This window comes from Balearica regulorum, chromosome 3 (assembly GCF_011004875.1).
Source record: "Balearica regulorum gibbericeps isolate bBalReg1 chromosome 3, bBalReg1.pri, whole genome shotgun sequence".
Lineage (NCBI taxonomy): Eukaryota > Metazoa > Chordata > Aves > Gruiformes > Gruidae > Balearica > Balearica regulorum.
In genome coordinates this window covers 115,022,518-115,041,931 of record NC_046186.1, presented here as the reverse complement: position 1 = coordinate 115,041,931, position 19,414 = coordinate 115,022,518, and the positions used below count along the sequence as shown (strand labels likewise).

At 37.5% G+C, this 19,414-nt stretch overlaps 1 protein-coding gene across 10 annotated transcripts in view; it reads right to left on the bottom strand.

Moving 5' to 3' along the window:
- Positions 1 to 19,414, bottom strand: part of EHBP1 (EH domain binding protein 1) — a 382,104-nt gene that overhangs the window by 65,901 nt on the left and 296,789 nt on the right. For all 10 annotated transcript variants that reach the window (XM_075749655.1, XM_075749663.1, XM_075749654.1 and 7 more), the window contains 4 exons: positions 16,451 to 16,629; positions 15,765 to 15,813; positions 8,680 to 9,594; positions 6,601 to 6,744 (listed from right to left, as the gene is read on the bottom strand). In XM_075749655.1, the coding sequence (XP_075605770.1) occupies positions 6,601 to 6,744; positions 8,680 to 9,594; positions 15,765 to 15,813; positions 16,451 to 16,629 (1,287 nt within the window). The remainder of the gene's footprint in view (positions 1 to 6,600; positions 6,745 to 8,679; positions 9,595 to 15,764; positions 15,814 to 16,450; positions 16,630 to 19,414) is intronic.

The following is a 19,414-nucleotide window of genomic DNA, read 5'->3' as shown; positions in this document are numbered from 1 at the left end:
GCTCTCTGAAAACACCCCTTCAGTTATATTAAGTTGGTTTTAAATACTTACTGTACAAATGGAGTCCCTCACAATTTTTAGTGTTTTTAGTGCGGTCATTCTCAGAATGCTGCTGTGAAGAAAGAATCGCTATTTTCCTATTTCACAAGAGGCAAAGATAGAGCAATTCTCTCTGGGTATTATGCTATTGAACCCCTGCATCCCAGAACTTATGCTAGATCCTAAATATGCAAAATTTTTGGCCAAATCCATACGAGGGGTCCAGTCCTGCAGCTAAATTCACCATGGAGGAATCCTTACCTCAAGTAAAATCCAAATAACTTCAGGAACAATCTGTGGCCCGTGTTCGGAAGAAAAATACATCCTTTGCCAGATGAGCACTATTTTTCCTAAATTCCATGCTAAACGGCATTCTCTGCTAAAGGTATCTACCTTGCAAAAACAAGCTAAAAGAATTTGACACACGATTTAGGAGATGCCAGGAATCAAACTACCGAGCACAATGTTGATTTTCATCCCACTCTGTATCCTTTAGACCAGAGCCTTGCCGTGGCACTACCCTTTACTTTTACTATGCCCTGATATTCAGCCCAGATCTGAGCTCTACCCAGTGGCGTTCAATACTTTGGTTTATTTTCACTGTTCAATATGTAGGCCCATCAATATGTAGCACCATTCTTTATTCCACAATATTCAAATCTTGCTCTGTAGACAGAATTATTAATTTCTTCAAGGGCTTTTCTACAGTGCTCATCACTACGGTATTTAAGTGCCTCAAAAGCATTAATCACATTCCCTTCTCACAACACCCCGTGGTGGTGTTATTACCCTGTTCTTCAGATGAGAACTGAGATGGAGAGATCCAGCTAAAAGGATCTAACACTGGGTGCTCACTCTGGGAAGCCTATTACCTGGGGTTTTTCAGTATACTAAGCTTTATACAGCCCTTTATGTGTCTCAAGCACAGCTCCAATTGATTTCCCTGGATGCTCAATGCACCTGCAAATCAAACCTTCGCTTTAAATGGCAATCCGGAAAGGAAGGATACACAATTAATGACCACTTGCAGGAAGTTTGGTTCAAAAGACTTAACAGTACCGATCAGGAACTCTGAGGCAAAGGTAGCACTGCGTTTAATTCTTTCAAGCACCTTAACTATGACCTCATCCTTTTGCTCCTTGCAATCCCTGCTTCGTTTGCCGCACACCTTCCAATTTCTCCAACTAAAAGGACAGAGGTCCTCTGGACAAACAGCCTTCTACATCACCTCAATCCTCTGAGCTAAATGAGGCACAATTTCTTTGGGGAAAATAGTATGTGATCACATAATTAAAGACTGCATCATAATGCATATACACAAAGCAGGTTAATTAAAGTTGCCTGTGCATTTCTTAACTCCTAATTCCATTCTCTGTAATCACGCTGACTCCATAACCATAGCCATTTGAGTTTACAGAGTAAATGACAGCTGCATTAAATTTCCATTCTTTATGTGGACCAGTTGTTAAAGGAGCGTAAGACGAACATTTTGCCACCAGCCTTCGCAGATATTTGCTGACAGTGGAGTTAAGCCAAGATTCAAGAACTGTGGATTCCACTCCGCGTTCTGCAAGTGAGGGTTCTCTGCTGGAAAGACCTTTTAGCCTGGTGACTCCTGAATAATTCCTACTTGTTGTGGCCCTCTCTAGCCTGCCACTTTGCCAGCTAGGTTGCACAGACCAGCTCCGGTCTCCTCACCTTTCCAATATCTAATTCCAGTCAAACTGCTGCTGCTAACAACCATCACGGCAGGCTGATATTTTACAGCATCTGGTAGGAGCAGATACATCCCTTCTAGCCCTGTGATATTCATCATGAGAAAAGGTGAGTTAAATAAAAATGAGTAAGCTAATAAAAAGGCTCTCCTGGTTAACAGCTAAATTATTATAGCTGCTATACCAGATTGGAAATGACAGAAGCATCTCGTAAAAGAGTCACTACATGCACACCTACATGAAGAAAGCAAGCAAAAAGGCTGAGCCGTTGATAAATCTACCATAGAGAAAGGGATCCATGAGGGGATCAGTAACTCTGTTCACAGAGCTCTTAAGCTAATTCTTCCAGTCTCCAAAAAGCTGCATCAATTTTAATGACATATCTATGATCCTCCCAAACCATGAGCATGTTTTCAAGGAGTTTCTGATCAATGTGGTCTCTTCTTAGACTTCAAATACCTGCCTACAGGCTTACACACCTCCATACACAATGGCATGCATAAAGCTTGCAGACTGAAGGTTGCTGAGAAGCACCAAATGAAGAGACCTAACAGTGAAAAAACTTCTACCACCCTGCAAGCAGGGAAGAAATGGGAGAAAAGAAGGGCTAATATGATACAAATAGAAGCAAGCAAGCAGAGAATGATGGGATTAAATCAGGTAGGTTCAACAGGAATGGAAAATGATGGGGCAGAAGGCACAGAGGGAAGATGTCTAAGGGAAGAAAGAGTAAAGAGAGTGGGTATTAAGAAAGAAAAGTTAAAAATGAGAAGGGGAGACAAAATGGCCAGGGCAGACAGCTGAAATACAGTCTGAGAGAAAGAACAAGAACACACAAATTAAAGAATGGGAAGAGGATACATCTTGCGGTGCAATGAAAAATGTGTGATTCAGAGGAAAATGGGTTTGAGCTAACATGTACATGAGCATATTCAGTGCCTTAATCTTCTGCTCCCACAACTTCTGAGTTAAAAATTAAAAAAAAAGTAAAGCAAGTGAGAATACTGACATGGGCCTAACCCCAGAGCACAAAGATGAGAAGACGCAAACACACTGCAGCAAGAAAGAAGACTCAAGAAAAAGGTGTAAACAGCCAAGAGAACGGACATGTCATGGGAAATCAGCCAGTACTTCGTGAGAGGCCAGTTACTGGTCAATAAAAAGACAACAGAGATTTCAAAAAGGGCAGAGGAGGGGAAAAAAAAAAAAAAAGCAAGCCCAGAGTACATGATTACTGAAAAAAATAACACAATATTGGTTCTGCCAGAGGAAGGGTAAGACTTAGGCTGAAGAAGGTATTTGCTCTATGCTTAAAGGAGAAACAGGAACACCACCAAAAAAACCCAAACCAAATCAGGCAAGGACATATCAAGCAACCTGCATTTATGATCATGGAACAGACTTGGAAATTTCCTCCCTTCTGTTGACCTCAAGCAGTAATACAACCCCATGCACTGTATATTGTTCTCACTTGTTTACTAAGAAAACAGCGATTCATAGTTCTCATATGACAAATGTAAAGCTGTAATGGCAAGGCCTATGAGAAAAGATTTTCAAAAGTAACTAATGACTCTGCAGGCTTAGCTTAGCTGGGGTGACTGATTTTCAGACCACACTCTGAAAGACTGGGCTGCTAAAGCTCTTTTCATGAAAGTATCAAAAAAGGTGCAATTTGCAAACTTCAAGAATTACTTTTGAAAGTATTGGCCCTGGACTATCTCTTTAAAGTTTTCTTATATAAAATTAGATCTTCCTATTTTAAGCCATTTTCATTTGCATCCCTCTCAGTCCATCCCCAAAATGCACCTCGTCCAATTCCCACTACTAAATGCCGATTCTTACTATCATAATTCTCACTGGATAACACACTACTACATCTTACCGCACACTGACACATACAACACTGCTTTGAATCCAAATTCTTATTAACCTTAATGACCAGAAAACACTTAATATGTCTGTACTATTTTCTAACAATCAAATAAGCAATGACCTTTAGTAAACTGGCACACTACATCAAATGGAAATGTCTCGTCTCTATGAAGATCAAATATGTTAAAGAAAACTAGAAATCAATGTATTTTACATCTACACATGTTGATGCATACATACATCCTCATTCAGAACATACACAAGTATGGATGTGTATATAACATATATATATGTTATATACAGCTTTATGTAATAGATATTATTGTAGATCAACTTCATATAATATATCAAATATGAATACTATACTAGCCTCCATGAAAGATGCTTCCCTTTTACAATGCACGTTTCTCACTGAAGTGCAGTAGGAGCATGTTGAGTTTGGTAAGTCAAGCACACAAAAGTTAGAAAATGTCAAAATTACAGCAGCTGTACAACCTTGCGTTGGTTCTCATTTCGTATAGCCTTGAATTGCATAACCTGTACTTTTTTTTTCCCTACAAGATACTTGTCTTTTTCAGTGGCCATGACTGACAATGTTCAGTGAATGAACAACTGTGCAATATCTCACTTTACCCTCATCATTCACTGTCTGCCCTACACTTTGTTTAAAATAGACTATTTAAACATTTCTCTAAACACAGAATTATTAATTTCTTACAGAGCATTTCTGTAGCACTCTTCATCATGATATCTAAGAGTTTCCAAATTACATCTCCACAACTCCCTTCTGAGCTAAGGAGCTTTTGTTATTCTTATGTTACAGCGAACTCAAGTCAAGAGTGCCCATTACCTGTCTGCTCAAAGCACCCAGGATTTCAGAGGGGCCAGGATGGTTCTCCTTGACTTGGCTACAGCTGGATGCATTCACAACTTCCAGAAATCAGTCCCCAAGAATCTTGGGTTGAAAATCAGAAATCAAGGAATCTGCCACCTTGAGTATGTTGGCTTGAATGTACCTTCCCAACATTGTAAAGAGCTTCTGATGGAGGCAGCAAGAAACTTTGGCTCTGCAGAGCGGCCCTAAAAGACTGCCCTTCCTTTTCCCACCGGCTTCTAATTAATTTTTCAGCTTCTGTAATAAATGACATAAGGTCCCATGGGCAATCTGGCTGCCTGAACTACAGAGTCCTGACTCTCAACCTGAAAACTCTGTCCCTATCTCTTATCCTTCAGCTGGTTTTCATGGCCTAGACACAGTCTTCATTTTTGTCTAACTTCACATTGCCATCTGCTTACTTGCCATCTACCCAAGCATCTCTCCTCTGCATGCCAGTGGGGTAGCTCCTTTTCTTCCTGTTTGGATTTCATCAGCAGGAGTTAGAGTCTAAAAGAGAAAGTTTTGCTTTCCAATACTACAATCTGCATCCCCTAAGGCCCTGATCCTTGGGGGAGCAATGGTAAAAGATGCTCTTGCTGTGCTATGTCCATACAGATAATTTTTACTGACCCTTACCAACTTTTCTGAACTTCAAGGCTGTCTGACAAGATTGTACTATTAACACAACTTTGATTGTTTTGAACAGATTTTTCAAGGGGATGGAACCTTCTGCCCATAAGACATGTTTTAGCAGAGAAACAGTTGAACAGGGGGTTTTTTGAAGTAAAAAAATTATAAAATATTAGCCTGAGGCAAAGCGCTGATGGGGAAAATTTCAGTTCAAACAATGAAATACTAGCAAAGTTGTAAAACGTTTTGAAAATAGGAGCTTGTAATAAAAAATGTTAGGCAACTTCAATTACAGTTGTTCCTGCCAGAGTAGTTGCCTATAGTATCCATCTTCTAATGCTGTTTGCTTTATGAAAAATTAATTTAAAAAAATCCAAAGTGAAATTTATATTTACCTAGATATAACTATATAAATATATTAGATATAACTACATAAATATACTTACCTAGAAAAAACTTAAATACAAAGTAATAAAAAAATTGCTCATATATCTCACTGTGTTATCATTATACAAATAAGACTTGTCTGCATATATGGATATATTTTGGAAAAAAAGAAGTATCGGTTTGGGACAGCAATTGTGAGGGAAAAAAAAAAGAAGTACAGCATGGATCCAAGACAGTTAAGAGAATGAAATGAGACATGTAAATCACTGTCTTCATTTTTTGATTCTATGATCCCATTTATGTAAAAAGCAGAATCTCCACCTCAATACTAGGCTCTGAAAGATGTGAATTAATAAAGATTCAAGCCTTTCTCTGTATCATTATTTTTCAGTTACATTTACATTCCTAGTTGCCAGTACAGTCTCTAATGTGCAACAGTTAGAATCACAAAGCCCACATTGCAAAGGTTTGCATAAAAATTAATTAGCTTTCATCTCCAGAGAGCATGCATCCCTCCAGGTCACCATGGAGGCCACTGGAGGTGCAACCATAGCTGCTTCAACACTGGAGCTCATACCCCAGCTCCACTTTCCCATCTCAACAGCATAATCAACTTTGGTGATAAAAAGGAATTGTTCCATCAACTCTTTTACAAGACTGTCACAAGCAGCTTCATTCACTGCAACAACACTTATGAAGCAGCAAGTAGCTTACATCACAGGCTCAGGGAATGCATTTACATTAACTGAAAAAAGAGAAGTAATCAAAAATAGCATAAATTACTCTACTATCATTTAACAAGTAACTTCTGGTATTCGTCCCATTAGAAACTGCAGTGTCAATCAAAGAAGGTGCTCCCAGACCTCTGCCTCCAGTGAAGTCCAAGCCATCTTTCTGCTGGCCATAACAGCAGGAGAAATAGGCTTTAAAAGTGAACCAAGGGTATATGACACGCCAGAGCACCGGGAGATTCAGTGTGGAAAAGAAATACTCTTCAAGGACATGAACCCCACAAAAGCATATGCACATACAATAAATTTTATATGTATGTAAACTGCCATACTGGCCAACACTTCTTACATCATTCAGCTGCTTATTGCGGGCTGGGATGATCGTATTGGTTAGTTGCTTATTCCCTGCCTTTAAAGCTGCATCTCTTCTTGCTTGCTCAAGCAGAACTCTTGCTCGTTCTTTAAGTTCTTCCTGTCTTGACAACATTCGTTGCTTAAAAATAAAGAAATATAATTAACAGCAAGGCAGCCTCAGTGTACTTAACATTTATACAGTAGTTAATAGCGAGGAGCCTTCCTATATAATAAAGGTCAGGAGTCACATGGATTACAGCTTCATGAGGTGACAGAGCATTCTATAGAAATGAAAAGATGGTCAAAATGTAAAATTGAAAAAAGGTCATAGGCCTTTATAATGTAAATAAGAGTTCTCTCCCCTCCCCTTAAAAATTAATTTCTATCAACATTTAATGCCTTTAAACTGCAACTGTGGGAAAAAAATAATTGGCTTCATGGAAGCTATGTTAAATATGCTATGTGTTTACTTATTTACTTTAATATGTATGCAAATTTAATGCTTCGTTAGCTACTTATATGGGTAGCGCTCATTTATAACTTAAACTGAACACAAAGGGGCCAGGTATAAGGCAAAAACACCTGCAAAAATATCTGCTTCTACTTCATTTATGAATATCCACAAGGAAGTCCCTTCTTCATGCACATGACTGTTTATATTGTAGAGTAGAAATAACAGAAGGTGGGTTTCTGCACAGGCAATGTGAACAGCTCCCATACATACATATATACACTCCTGAGCGCTGACTTCTTAGTCAAGGTCAACTGTGAAGACTCTAGGAAAGCGTGTCTCTAGGCCTTTACACAAGGTAGGGCTGGGACAGATGTTGCAGGTTGTGTTCCTGCAACAACCATGTGCAAATTGAGGTGGTTGACTCTAACCATCAGTTGAGTGTTCAAGGTTCAGACTGAGGCTCACATCTGAGATTTTATTACCATGTGCAAATGCACAGAAGATTAACAACGGAGAACCGTCTTTAAAGCCATCTCTTCCTTTCTCTTGGCCTATTACACCTTGCACATGAAAATCTTTGTAGAGAAGACATCTTGTCTCATCCTGCTCTATTATTCTGTATGGGCCAAATTCTTCCTTTCTCATCCAGTACACAAAGATGATGATGAAGAGAAACTTCACCAGCTGGCTATGGAACTACTATTTGGCCACTATCACCCAAACACGGGCTGCTTCTCTTGCAATCTTTATAGCGGTTACTCATGAAAAAATGTAAAAATATTTGAAGCAATCCACACTACCAGAAGACTGGCTGTATTCTTTTCTTATCAGAGCTAATGGCACAAAGCTGAACAAAGCCAAAACTCAAGAAAGCTCTCCACAAGGGTAAAACTATAAGCATGCTTTGGCATTTTTGTAAACAGGGCTGGTAACATTTTTAACATATTTTTGTTATGATACTGTTTGCTGATAATACCCAGGCTTTATATAATATTTAACTTTCATCCTCACAATAAATCTGCAAGGTAGGTGGGCATATCCTTTTTATCTCTATAGAAAGGAAAATGATATTGTGGTTAAGTAACGTGCTTGAGGACACTCAACGAACAGTGCAACTTAATAGTCCAGAGTTTTTGCCTCAGCATTGTTGGCTATGTTCACAAGGCCATGTGGTTTCTCAGATAAGATTTGGAAATATGTTTGGTATATTTTAAGGTATTCAAAACTTTACATTTTTTAAATATGGATCAATGAATGGATAAGTCTTTCCAATTTTTGCTTCAGCGTGCAATACTCAGAAGAAAGGTGGCAAAAGCCTTGAAACCATCTTCTTTGAGCTGGTTGAGAACACAATGTTACTTCCTTTAATTGGAGAGAGATTGGAAAGATTAACAATTATATTAACAATATACGACAAATCCTAAAAATGAATTTTTCCTGTAATGGTTCTTTTTCAGCATCACCTACTTTCAGTCAAAGTATTTGTTGCCCAACAATAAAATACACCACCCACCTTGCCATTTATAATGAAGAAATGGTGTAAATTACAAACACAGAGAAAGAACTTGAAAAGCATCTCCATCCTGACTCACAGGCATACAGAAAGTTTAAATTTCTTACCTGGGCTGTTTTTGCAGTTTGATCTGCATGATTTAAAGCTGTTCTGGCATCATTGTCAGAATCACATTCTGTTTGCCTCGGAGAAGCATGTGGTTTCTTTGCAAGATCCATATCCTTATTATAAGAGTATCCAAGCTTAGAAGTAGGAGATAAACTTGGCTTTGTGACAGGTGAACCAGGATCTGCTCTTGTGCTCTCTGTAGATCCTATACGTCCCAGCTTTTCTTGCTCTGAGAAACCAAAGGTACTGTCTGAGCTCTGGTGTCTCTTCTTGTCATTATCTTCACAAGCAACTGTGGGGGAGACATCCTCTTTTTGATCACTGACATGTGCCAAGTCACTCAAGTTTAAAGTGTCAGCTATCAGCAATTTCTTCCTTCCCAACGTAGGCTGTGCTTGCATCGTATCTACACTGGTACACTTCCCAATGTCTTCAGATGCAGAAGTCCTTCCAGAGCTCTGCTGGGATTTTTGTGGATCTGTGTCACTTCGAGTCCTGCGAGAAGAAGGAGAAGCTGTGCTTGGGCTTAAGTGGTCATCGGGAGTCTGATGCTCGCTCTCAGATTCGCCAACACCACTGTCATTTACAAATACGGAGTCGTCCTGAGAAGCAAAGTCTGCCAAAGCACTGTCTGGTGGATGCAGCTCGGGCTCCCGGTTCAGGTCATTCAGCTCTGCGTAGAATTTTTCCTGGTCGACAGAACTGTTTGTGTCCGTTTCATAGTTACCCACTTTATATGTGCTTTTACTACTGTTTTCCTCTATTTGAACCACATTTAATTCCTGGCCAGAGAAATGCGCTCTGATTTGATAGAGATAGGTCATCACAGTCAGTTTGTCAGGTATCGCTAATAAAACCATGTCAGAAGGTTCCAGCAATCGTGATATTCCTAAACTGGCAAACCCATCGTATGCCTTTAAAAACACAGACAAAATAAAGATTACAATATGGCAGTTTCTTAGATATAATAACATTTCAGGAATGCACGTGGAAATTTCAGTCAAAATAAGAAAGCATAAAACATACCCAGTATAACAGAACCAGTGTGGGTTCAACTCTTATTATTCTTTTGGCTTCATTGCAGTAGTTACTATTTTTTTTTACTGCACAATCCAATTGAACTCATCGATTTTTCCCCAATAGATTCAAGACATCTCCCAGAGTATCTTCATAGCAATGCAAGTCAAGAGAATATGACCGGTAAAGACACTCAAATGGCATTGGTTTTAATATTTTTAACATACTACCATACCATACTAAAATCTTTGGTTACTCAAAATGATACCACTTTCATGAATAAAAAGCTGTTCATGAAACTGCAACTTAAAAGCCCTTCTGTTTGCACTAAGAAAACCTACCAGTATCTTAAATGGTTCTCACTCAAGTAGCAGGAAACAAGCAAATAAAAAAAAGTATAAGAGTTGGACCAGGGAAAAAAGCAACTAAGGATGGCTTTTTAAGATAAGGAACAAAGATATAAGAAACACGACACTAATCCATCTTGGGCTTTATCACTGGTGATCAACCTTCTCTCTTCTACTGGTCATGTAATTGCAGTGATTTGTGTTGATGAAAAACTATGCCCAGATGGCCAAAAAGAACATCACCACAGATTACTTGATACAAGACATAAATCACATTAATCCAGCAAACAAAAGTACTTTAAAAACATTTCTGGACGCTGAATTTATAAGAGAGAGTGAATCTCATTCTTTCTTCACCTTCATTTCTAAAAGCTAAACAGTTTGCAAGCCTCCCACTCTGTGAGGCCACATTGTCTTCTTTCTGCTAGCCCTTTAAGTGAGTGGGCTTGGTGCATCAGGTTTTTCTAGTTTTGAAGAATTAAAGCCGTTTCTCAATTTACAATTAATTATTACTATCCTGGATTAACCCTGGAAGACAATATTGTGTTTCAAGGAAGCCTTTAAAAAGGCCTCCTGTTAGCGTAGATGCAGTGAGTTAAAGCACTCAGACTTCTCCTCCCCCAGTAATTCTGCAGTTCCTTTTCACCTTCCTCTGAAGGGGTCTAAAATATTCGCAGTTGTTCCTACACTATTCTGAACAAAAATGGATGCTAAATTTAAGACATGGACGAGAAGCAGTCCTTTCACAAGGAAACAATAACACACTTCGCTAGCTTCAACTCTACTCCAGTTTTACACTATTTCCTTAATTTATTTATTTTTAGAAGGGTGGAAGAAAAAAAGAAAAGAGAAATAAATTATGATTTTTTTTTTATCCTTTCGCTTTTCATACTAGTAAATGTTCAATGATGAGTTAGAACGTGGGTCTTGCCTGGCTGGCTCCTGGCAGACCCGTTTATTTTACTTGCTCAGAGAAAAGGAGGCACTGTCATTCCCATTGCAATGTCATTCCCTACTTGAGGGTCGGTTTTCATTTCAGCCACTTTTCAAACTCTGCTTCTGAGAGCTGGAATTTATCTTCCTGAAATTTTGTATGCTTCCACTCATGCTCAGGTATAACTTGCCAAAGCATTTTTGATGAAGTAATTTTTATATCGCTACAACAAATGGTTCACAGAGTTAATCTAGACATAGAAATTATCTGAATAATTTATTTTTAAGCCCTTCTGTCTCTCCTTGTGCAAAATGATTTGGCCTAAAATCATTGCTGGTCTTTGTGGGATATCATTTCTTGGGAAGGTTCATTATGAGATATTGTTACGCCATTTAGAAAAGCAAAGCTGTGCTTAGATATGAATACTGTATTTGCTGATACAAAGCTCCAGACGGAGCAGAATAGCAGGAAAATGATGGGTAGGAGACAATGGAAAGAACTTGGATGGTAGAAGAGGAACAGTTGTCATTTACCTGGTCTTGGGACACAGCTGGAGGAGCAGGATCAGGCTGCATACGGAGGAGAGGGAGACAAAAGAAGTGGAACCGAACAGACACAAGGGGCACAGAGAAAGGAGAGTTCAAGGAGAGCAGTGCAGGGATTTGGGTGGGCAGCCTAAGCCATGGCAGGTACCCAGAATGATGAATGCTCAGACGCGAGCAGAAAATAGGCTGGGTGTGAAAGTGTAGCAAGCCAGCTGTGTTGTCCTGTGGACCACAGGTAACACCAGGATTTGTTGTTTGATTAAGTGGGTCAGTGCTGATTCAGTGGCATAAATAACCCGTTACCCCACACTGAAGGTAGTGGGAGTTACCATCTGAAGAATGAAGGGACCTCAGGATGGGCTTAGCAGTCCACGGCAGCCAAAGCCCATAGACATGACTTGACCTGAACTCTTTTGTACTCTTAATTTCTTATTTATATGCTAATAAAACTAAATCCTAAGAATATCTCCCAGGGTCTGTAAAATGAAGGTGGGGACAGTGTTTCAGAGTTGTCAGGAAAGGCACTTGCTTAGAATGGGTAACACTGCAGCAGAAGGATTGAATTTGGAACGATGAATATTCTCGATACAGCTGCAATCACTTTTTACTGTCTCTTCAGTTCTTCTGGTGATGCTTGGGACTAAACACAATAGTTTCCCACTGATGCCAGATACTTATTTCCCATTCCCTCTTTTTCTCATTCTGGATGATACACATTCTTACTTCTCTCCTTTTAAAGTACACTAGATCTCTAGATTGGCACACATCTTTTTATAGTCATTAGTTCTATAAATAGCAATTGTTAAGTTCTGTACATGTCCATGTAGCGGTGTGCAACGGGTTCTCCTTCACTGGAGAAGCTGGAAGCTTCTTGATATTCCAGCATGCTTCTAAATGCCTAGTGTTTCTAGCTAGTTTGTAACATGGTATTAACAGAGCAAATTTTCCAAGTCAAATTACTTTTTGTTAAAAAGAGGTATAACTAAGCCTTGCAAACACTCATATGCATGTTTAACTATGCTCCTGCATGATCCCACCGAGGTCAACAAACAGCTCCTACATACGCCATTAAATACATGCTTATGATTTTGTGGAATCAAATAGTAAAAGTGAGCATGAACATCTGTTATAAAAATATGACTGCCAGCTTAAAGGTAAGGAATTTTTTTCTATTTTGCCTCAATGCTATCCCTGTAATTCTGAATTTCTTCTGTTTAAATGTATATTTTAAAAGGATGCCTTCCTTGCAAATGGAATATTTTGTTCAGACAATCACTCGAGTTCAAATGTATTGAGGAATTTAGTAGAAATGGTCAAAAACTAGAAAAAAGGGTGAAAAAAAAAAGCATCACAAAAATTGGAAGTGCCAATCGAACATCCAGATGATATATTACTATTTCCACACAATAATCCCTCAAATGAAACAAGCTTCTCTAAACAATAAAATAATTAAAACCAGAAGTTAATTATCAGAACCACACTGTTGTGCCCTTCCACTTCTCATTCTTTCATCCTCTCCAAGCTCCAGCCAAGTATAGTTCAGTAGCTTAAATTTTTAAAGCGGGGGACATATTATTGGCAGTATGAAAAACTTCTGTTCTTCGTAAGAGACTACACTGCCAGCATGCTGTAACTTTAACACATTTTTCATTATTATTTACTAATAACGAAATGGATATACTAAATAAAATTAGTTGATTAACATTTTTGGGAAGGCTATATGGCAATTTAGATATATACCTTATTTAAGTAGAACCACAACTCTTTGGATCAGCTGGGAAAGTATTCCTGAAATGTTCCTAATTTTGTCAAAGATAATCCTGGTTTCTCTTCCGTTCCTGACAGAAATTTGAATTTGCAATGGGCACTATGCACCAAAAATACCTTTGAATTCTGACTGATGCTAATATCATCTGGAGTAGCTGTTTAGGGGTTTTGAGGTTGGGGTTTTTTTAGAAATATAATTATATTGTGGAAATTAAAATATATAGATACACATACATATGTATATTTGCGGGACCCTAAGCTTATTTACCTATCTCCTGATGAAGTTTTTTCTTTTTTAATTTACTGACAAGCTGATTGACAGACATCAATTGGGATCCATCAGCACAAGCACCACAGGCAATATTCCAACCATTTCCCAACTATGTAACACACTGACATATTGGCCAAGATCAGATGTCACAGGTAAATACCCTTTTTTATTCAGCATCAGTGGCAGCACCAATTTGGCAAACGAGTAGTGTGCGTTATAAAGAAACTCTGAAGATGCGCTTTTTGTAACAGTGCAAGTCAAGGTGTAATTATACACAAAATTGCACTGAAAGAGTTGTCTCTCAAGATTTATTCTTTTTTTGTTAAAATACAAGCAAGGTCATGCACTTCTAAAAGATATACTCTTATGGGTTAACCTTTAACCTGTGGTCACAGTCACTTCTTACCTCCTTTTCGGGGGGGGAGGTGGGGAGGAGGAAGGGGAAAAAAAAAAAAAAAAAGAACTGCTTCAGACAAAGAAAATTGTCCTGTTCATCCATAGATGTTATTTTAATTGGTTAGGAGGAATCATTGTCAAATGTGTTACATATCTGCATGGAATTTATAGGCAGCCATTGTTGCCAGTGCCGCATTCACTCCAACCAAGGGCACGCGGGGTTATCAGGCAGAACTGTGTGAGACCAGGAAATAAATCTGCAGGAAGCAACTGAGATACTCAATGTAGCTGTCAGGCGAAGACTTGCAAAGTGATGAAAGAAAAAAACTGCACAATAACAACAATCATTACTTCTTCAATGCTGGGAACTATATCCTGTTAGAGAGACAGGCTAAAAAGTTCACTGTTTGCCATCACAGTTTCATAAAGAAAAGATGACTGATCGTACTGCTAACGTTTTTAATTAATAATCTAGTCTTTCTTTTTTATAATCCGGCTTAATTAGCCCAGACACTCAACAAAACTTCAAGTGCAAAACCATATGATCACAGAAAACACTGTGATGTCACGGATAATCCACTTAGGTCATCATAAGACCCCATATTATTATGAAAAAGATATCATTGGCCAAATCACTCATTAGATAACAGCAGCTCAGAGATACTTCATTATTTATAATACTTAAGTACTATTTTAAAGACAAGCAAATCCGTGGCTAACATGTAAGTGTGCAGGCGCATTAAAATATAATTACGCTAAACACAAATGAAATTTAATAAAGCACTTTCAGAAATTCCACATATCTATAATCTAATACTCTTTAGTTATATTTGCTATATAATATAGAACTTAAAATTAATTTATTCAAAGTATATTTTTACACCTTCCCCCCAATTCAATTTTGTGTTTTTAAAGCTATATGAAAATAAAATCACAGCATTGAGAAGGCAGCTACTTAAAAACAATTTTCAGATGATCTGCAGGAACAATTTTATTATCAGTGATTCACATAAAAATTACCATTTCTAAACATGTCCCTAGGGCTCAACCAAAGTTTGTAACATGTCTAAAATACTGAGCAGAAATAAAAAAATCTTCTGGTGATTCCCAAACTGAGTTCCTGTTTCTTCCAGAGAAACTTTTTACATCTTTGCATCACAAAGATACAAAGAGTGGTTTAAAACAGCTGCCCAATACAATGCTATAAACTATTTTTCTAATATTTAGCTTATTTGCAAGGTATTATCTCAACACTTTTTATCCTAGACTTTTTGTCACACAAAAATTCAAGTTCTACACCCACCACTTCACTCAGAGGTGGAGTATAAAAGTAGGTGTAAAATTTCATCTTTAAAAATACAAAACATCACCATCAAAGCAAAATTGACCGTGACCAATGCACAGAGCCCCACTAAAGCAACAGAAATAGAAGTCTTGTGTACGACAAACCAAGAGCAGTTACATTTCTAATTTTTTTTTTTTTAATTATGTGGCTGATTAGAAAAATCAGAGGAGTGATCAGAGAAGGCTGGCCAGCCCTCTGCTCTGATTTCACAGTTAATGTAGGCCATACACATATTAATCTCTAATGCCAGCCTTGCACTTGTTGTGAATGTTAAAGACCATGACAAACGAGAGTCAATAATGCATCCGATTTGAACCGCAGGAGGTTGAATACCTTCTGTGAGCTGCAGTTATGACCTTACAAAACAACCGCACTTTCCCAAAATTAATAAAAACCTGCAGTGAAGCCAAAATTGAAGCTATGTCTTTTTTTTTTTTTTTTTTTTCCCCTGGCAGTTCTTACCTTTTTGTTGTTCTCTTTAATATCTTGAGGATTCAGGGACTTGTAGTCACTGAGGGGGAAAATGGCACAGTGGGTATGTACAGTATTTGATAAAAGCAGCAGTTTTAAAACAAACTGAATCTAAAAATTTGACATACAATAATATCATACAGTAAATAGCAATTTCATAGCAATTCAATCAACAAAACTAATAGTGTGGAAAATTAAAGGAATAAATAAATAAATAAATAAACACCGATTACATGTTTCATTGCCTGAAGCTTTCCATCTAAAAAAGAAGTTAAGGCACGGACTAGAGGCCGGCCTTGACAACCAAATTTACCAGGAGGTAATCCGTCCTTGTCAGCGTACAAAGAGCTACAGGCTTATTCCTCTCATCTCATTTCAACACCGGCACAATTTTCGTAATCATCTTGAAGTCAGTTCTTTGTATAAGATTAAGAAGAAGAAAAACAAACCATGGAGAGGGGAGAAACAATTGTTTATGCAACAAGGCAGAGCAAAGAGGTCATAAAGTTTGAGCATTCATAAATTTGTTTTCTTAGAAAGGATGGTTCCCTGCTTGAAAGAAAAGGGTGAAAACAGTTCAACACTTGAAATGAACAGGGATTTGATTTTTACATAAACTTAAATGTTGCATATTTCTATGAGAGTTAGCTTACGCAGACAGAAAGTATACCACTTACATTAGGTCTGGTCTAAAGTGATGTAATATTGCACAAAAGGATAAACCGTTTCTCCATGACGTAGTAAAATTGGTGATTTTCACTCCCCTGTAGTTTTTTGTAACTTCTTTGCACCACACAAGCAGTGACTGACTAGCGTTTGGCTTTCTCCCCAAAACAGGACTCGGTATTGGGCTTGGCTGGAAAAAAAAAAAAAGAAAAAAAGAGAAAAGAGAAAATAAGCAAGAAAAGAGAAGAAGAGAAAAGAATTTAATGGAAGATGAGAATTAACATTAATTGACCTAACTAGATGATCTGTATCCTTTGATGTGAGTTTAGGTCCTTCACAGCTGTCAGTTTACAATGACTGTTACTTGCAAAAGACACAAATCGCAAGTTATTATCTCCAGTCGTTGCCCTTGGCACTTGTTTCCAAAGGATGTAGATGTACGGGATTCCAGATCGACATAGGAGAACAGGCCAAGAATTGTAACAGTGGAAACACCGTGCTGACGTACTTAAGGCACAGTCCTGCACAGCCTGTGATACACACCCTTGAAATGATTTCCCAAAATGCAGCCATGGAAAAGCATCCCCACAAGCCCTTTTGCTTTTAATGAAGATAACGCTGCACTCAGATCAAAAGCCAGGCAGAGCAGGGTCAGAGTTAACCGCAAGTTGCGAACTACCATTGCGGCGTGGGGATCAAAGTCGCTGCATCTGCAACATAGGATTAATGTGTTCATCTCATATAGGCTCCAGCATAAAGTTTTTGGCCGCGCTCTTCCTGTTTAAGTGTGCAATTGCGTAAAGGTAATTACAGCACGGTGTTTCTAAACAGCCACTTCCAACTATACCCAAAAGGTTCCTCTTTCAGGCTTTAGTTTTTCTACATGGAAAGGGAATTTCGGCCATAAATCGTTATCAGAGGGTGCTTTCTAATAAGTATCATTTGCTAATAATGACCATTTCCCCAAAGGGTACTATGACACTTTTAGGAACATTTTTGTTAGCACAAAACAAGAGTTAAAACAAAATAAAATATTTCAGGCATTTGGCATTTGTCAGACTGTCCACTGTTTCTCAAATTCAGCAGAGGACTTACTGATTGCATCTGATGTTTTCAGGAAATACACACTCATTTCCTTACACAAATATCGTCACTTTAAAGACTTCTTAGATGTAATTAAATAGACATAATTATTTGACTGACATAAATCCAAAGTCTGAATTACAGAGAAAGAACTGAGCCCACTTATTTTTTTAATGTAATATAACTAAAAGCATATATACACAACAAGCATGCCATTTATGCACCTTATAGCTAGAGAGTCCCAAATTAAGATAAAAATAGAGCAAGTAATTTACTATATCACAGCCACTTAAGTTTAACAAGTAAATCCTTTTGGCCATATTACTGATTTGTGAAAGACCAACGATGCCCCCGCTTGACTAAAGTATGTCAGTGCTAAGCAATTAGCTGCTAGCTACCAACTGATTTATGTTTTCACTGCTTCTGGGGAAGAAAATGTACAGAACCAGGAAAGTAATTTTTCATTTACTGTGACAGCCAGCCCTAAAAAGTTGTTTTATAAACACACCTACCTCATCATCAGATAGAAGTACAGCCAACTCATTTAGAAAGTGAAAAATGTATACCTTGATGAGATTTTTTTAAATAGCAGATCATATGTACAAAATAACTTGTTAAAAAGTGGTTTGGGTTTTTTTTAATCCTGTCAATGATTCAAATCAGCATGAACAAATCCGTTAACGACGAGACAAATATCTATAAATACATTGAATTAACATCTTAACAGGGATATACAAAATATGGAAGAAAAAGCAGCAATAAATGATAAACTAACTTCATCATACATCAGATTTTAATCAGATAAACAAATATTGTTTAGGAGCTGCCAGGCAGTTACTCCAGGTTCTGAGTGATGTAACTAAGATCAGGTTTTTCTCCTGGTTTTTTACAACTTGAAGCAAAACCCAGTACCTAACCACTGACCTCAAATTTAAGGTACTACATTACTTTAATATATGCATGGAAATAACACTGTTGGGAGAAAATAATTAAAATAGCACTATCAAGATGGGGAAAAGTGATATTTTAGCAAATTTTTAAAGCACGGAACTACTTCTTCAAACCACAGAGTACTACTTACCAGATATATTAAATGTCATTATAAAGTCTTAATACTTGTTGCTAAAACTCTCTACAGAAATGTTACATGTTCCAGTCACCACCTAAATACTTTCTGGTTAACTCTGAAATGGCCTTAGGCAATATTACCATTCAAATGCCTTAATTACACATCTAACAAATGGAAGATATAACTGATTTTAAAACTAGGTTTTACAAAAGGACATCCAAGGCTATTAAATCAGTAAATGTAGCAGAATTTTGCATTTTATTTACAAATTATCTATTTTTTAAAATCTAGATTACAATTCCTTGTACATCTATACTTAAGTTGGAGCTTTTTTCCCCATGTTTGTCCTTCCATTTACTTCAGATTTTCTAAAAGTATTTTATGCAGAATATGCAAGATTTAGGATGTGCATAATGTACTTACACAGTTTTCTCTAGCTGATAAAGCAGAAATTCTATACTTAGTTCTCCAAGTTTTTTTGGAGAAAAGTGAAGTTAATATTATAACAATGTTATGCTCTTATTCACCACCTGAGTCAAAGCTTTCGTTATTTAATCTATAATAAAAGTATTCAACTCAAGACACACTGGAGATATATGAGTAATGGCAGAATTGTGCATGAACACTTGACACCCCTTCATAAAGGTTAGCAAATGTTAGTTTTGATTATTTTATTTTGTGAAGCATCATTATGAAAAAACATTTTATTTCAATACCTGTAAGTTATACATACTAATTACAGGTTTAATGCAAACAAAATTACTACCAAATGCCTATTTCTAGCATACATTTGCTTGACAAGATATGAACTCACCAAATGAAA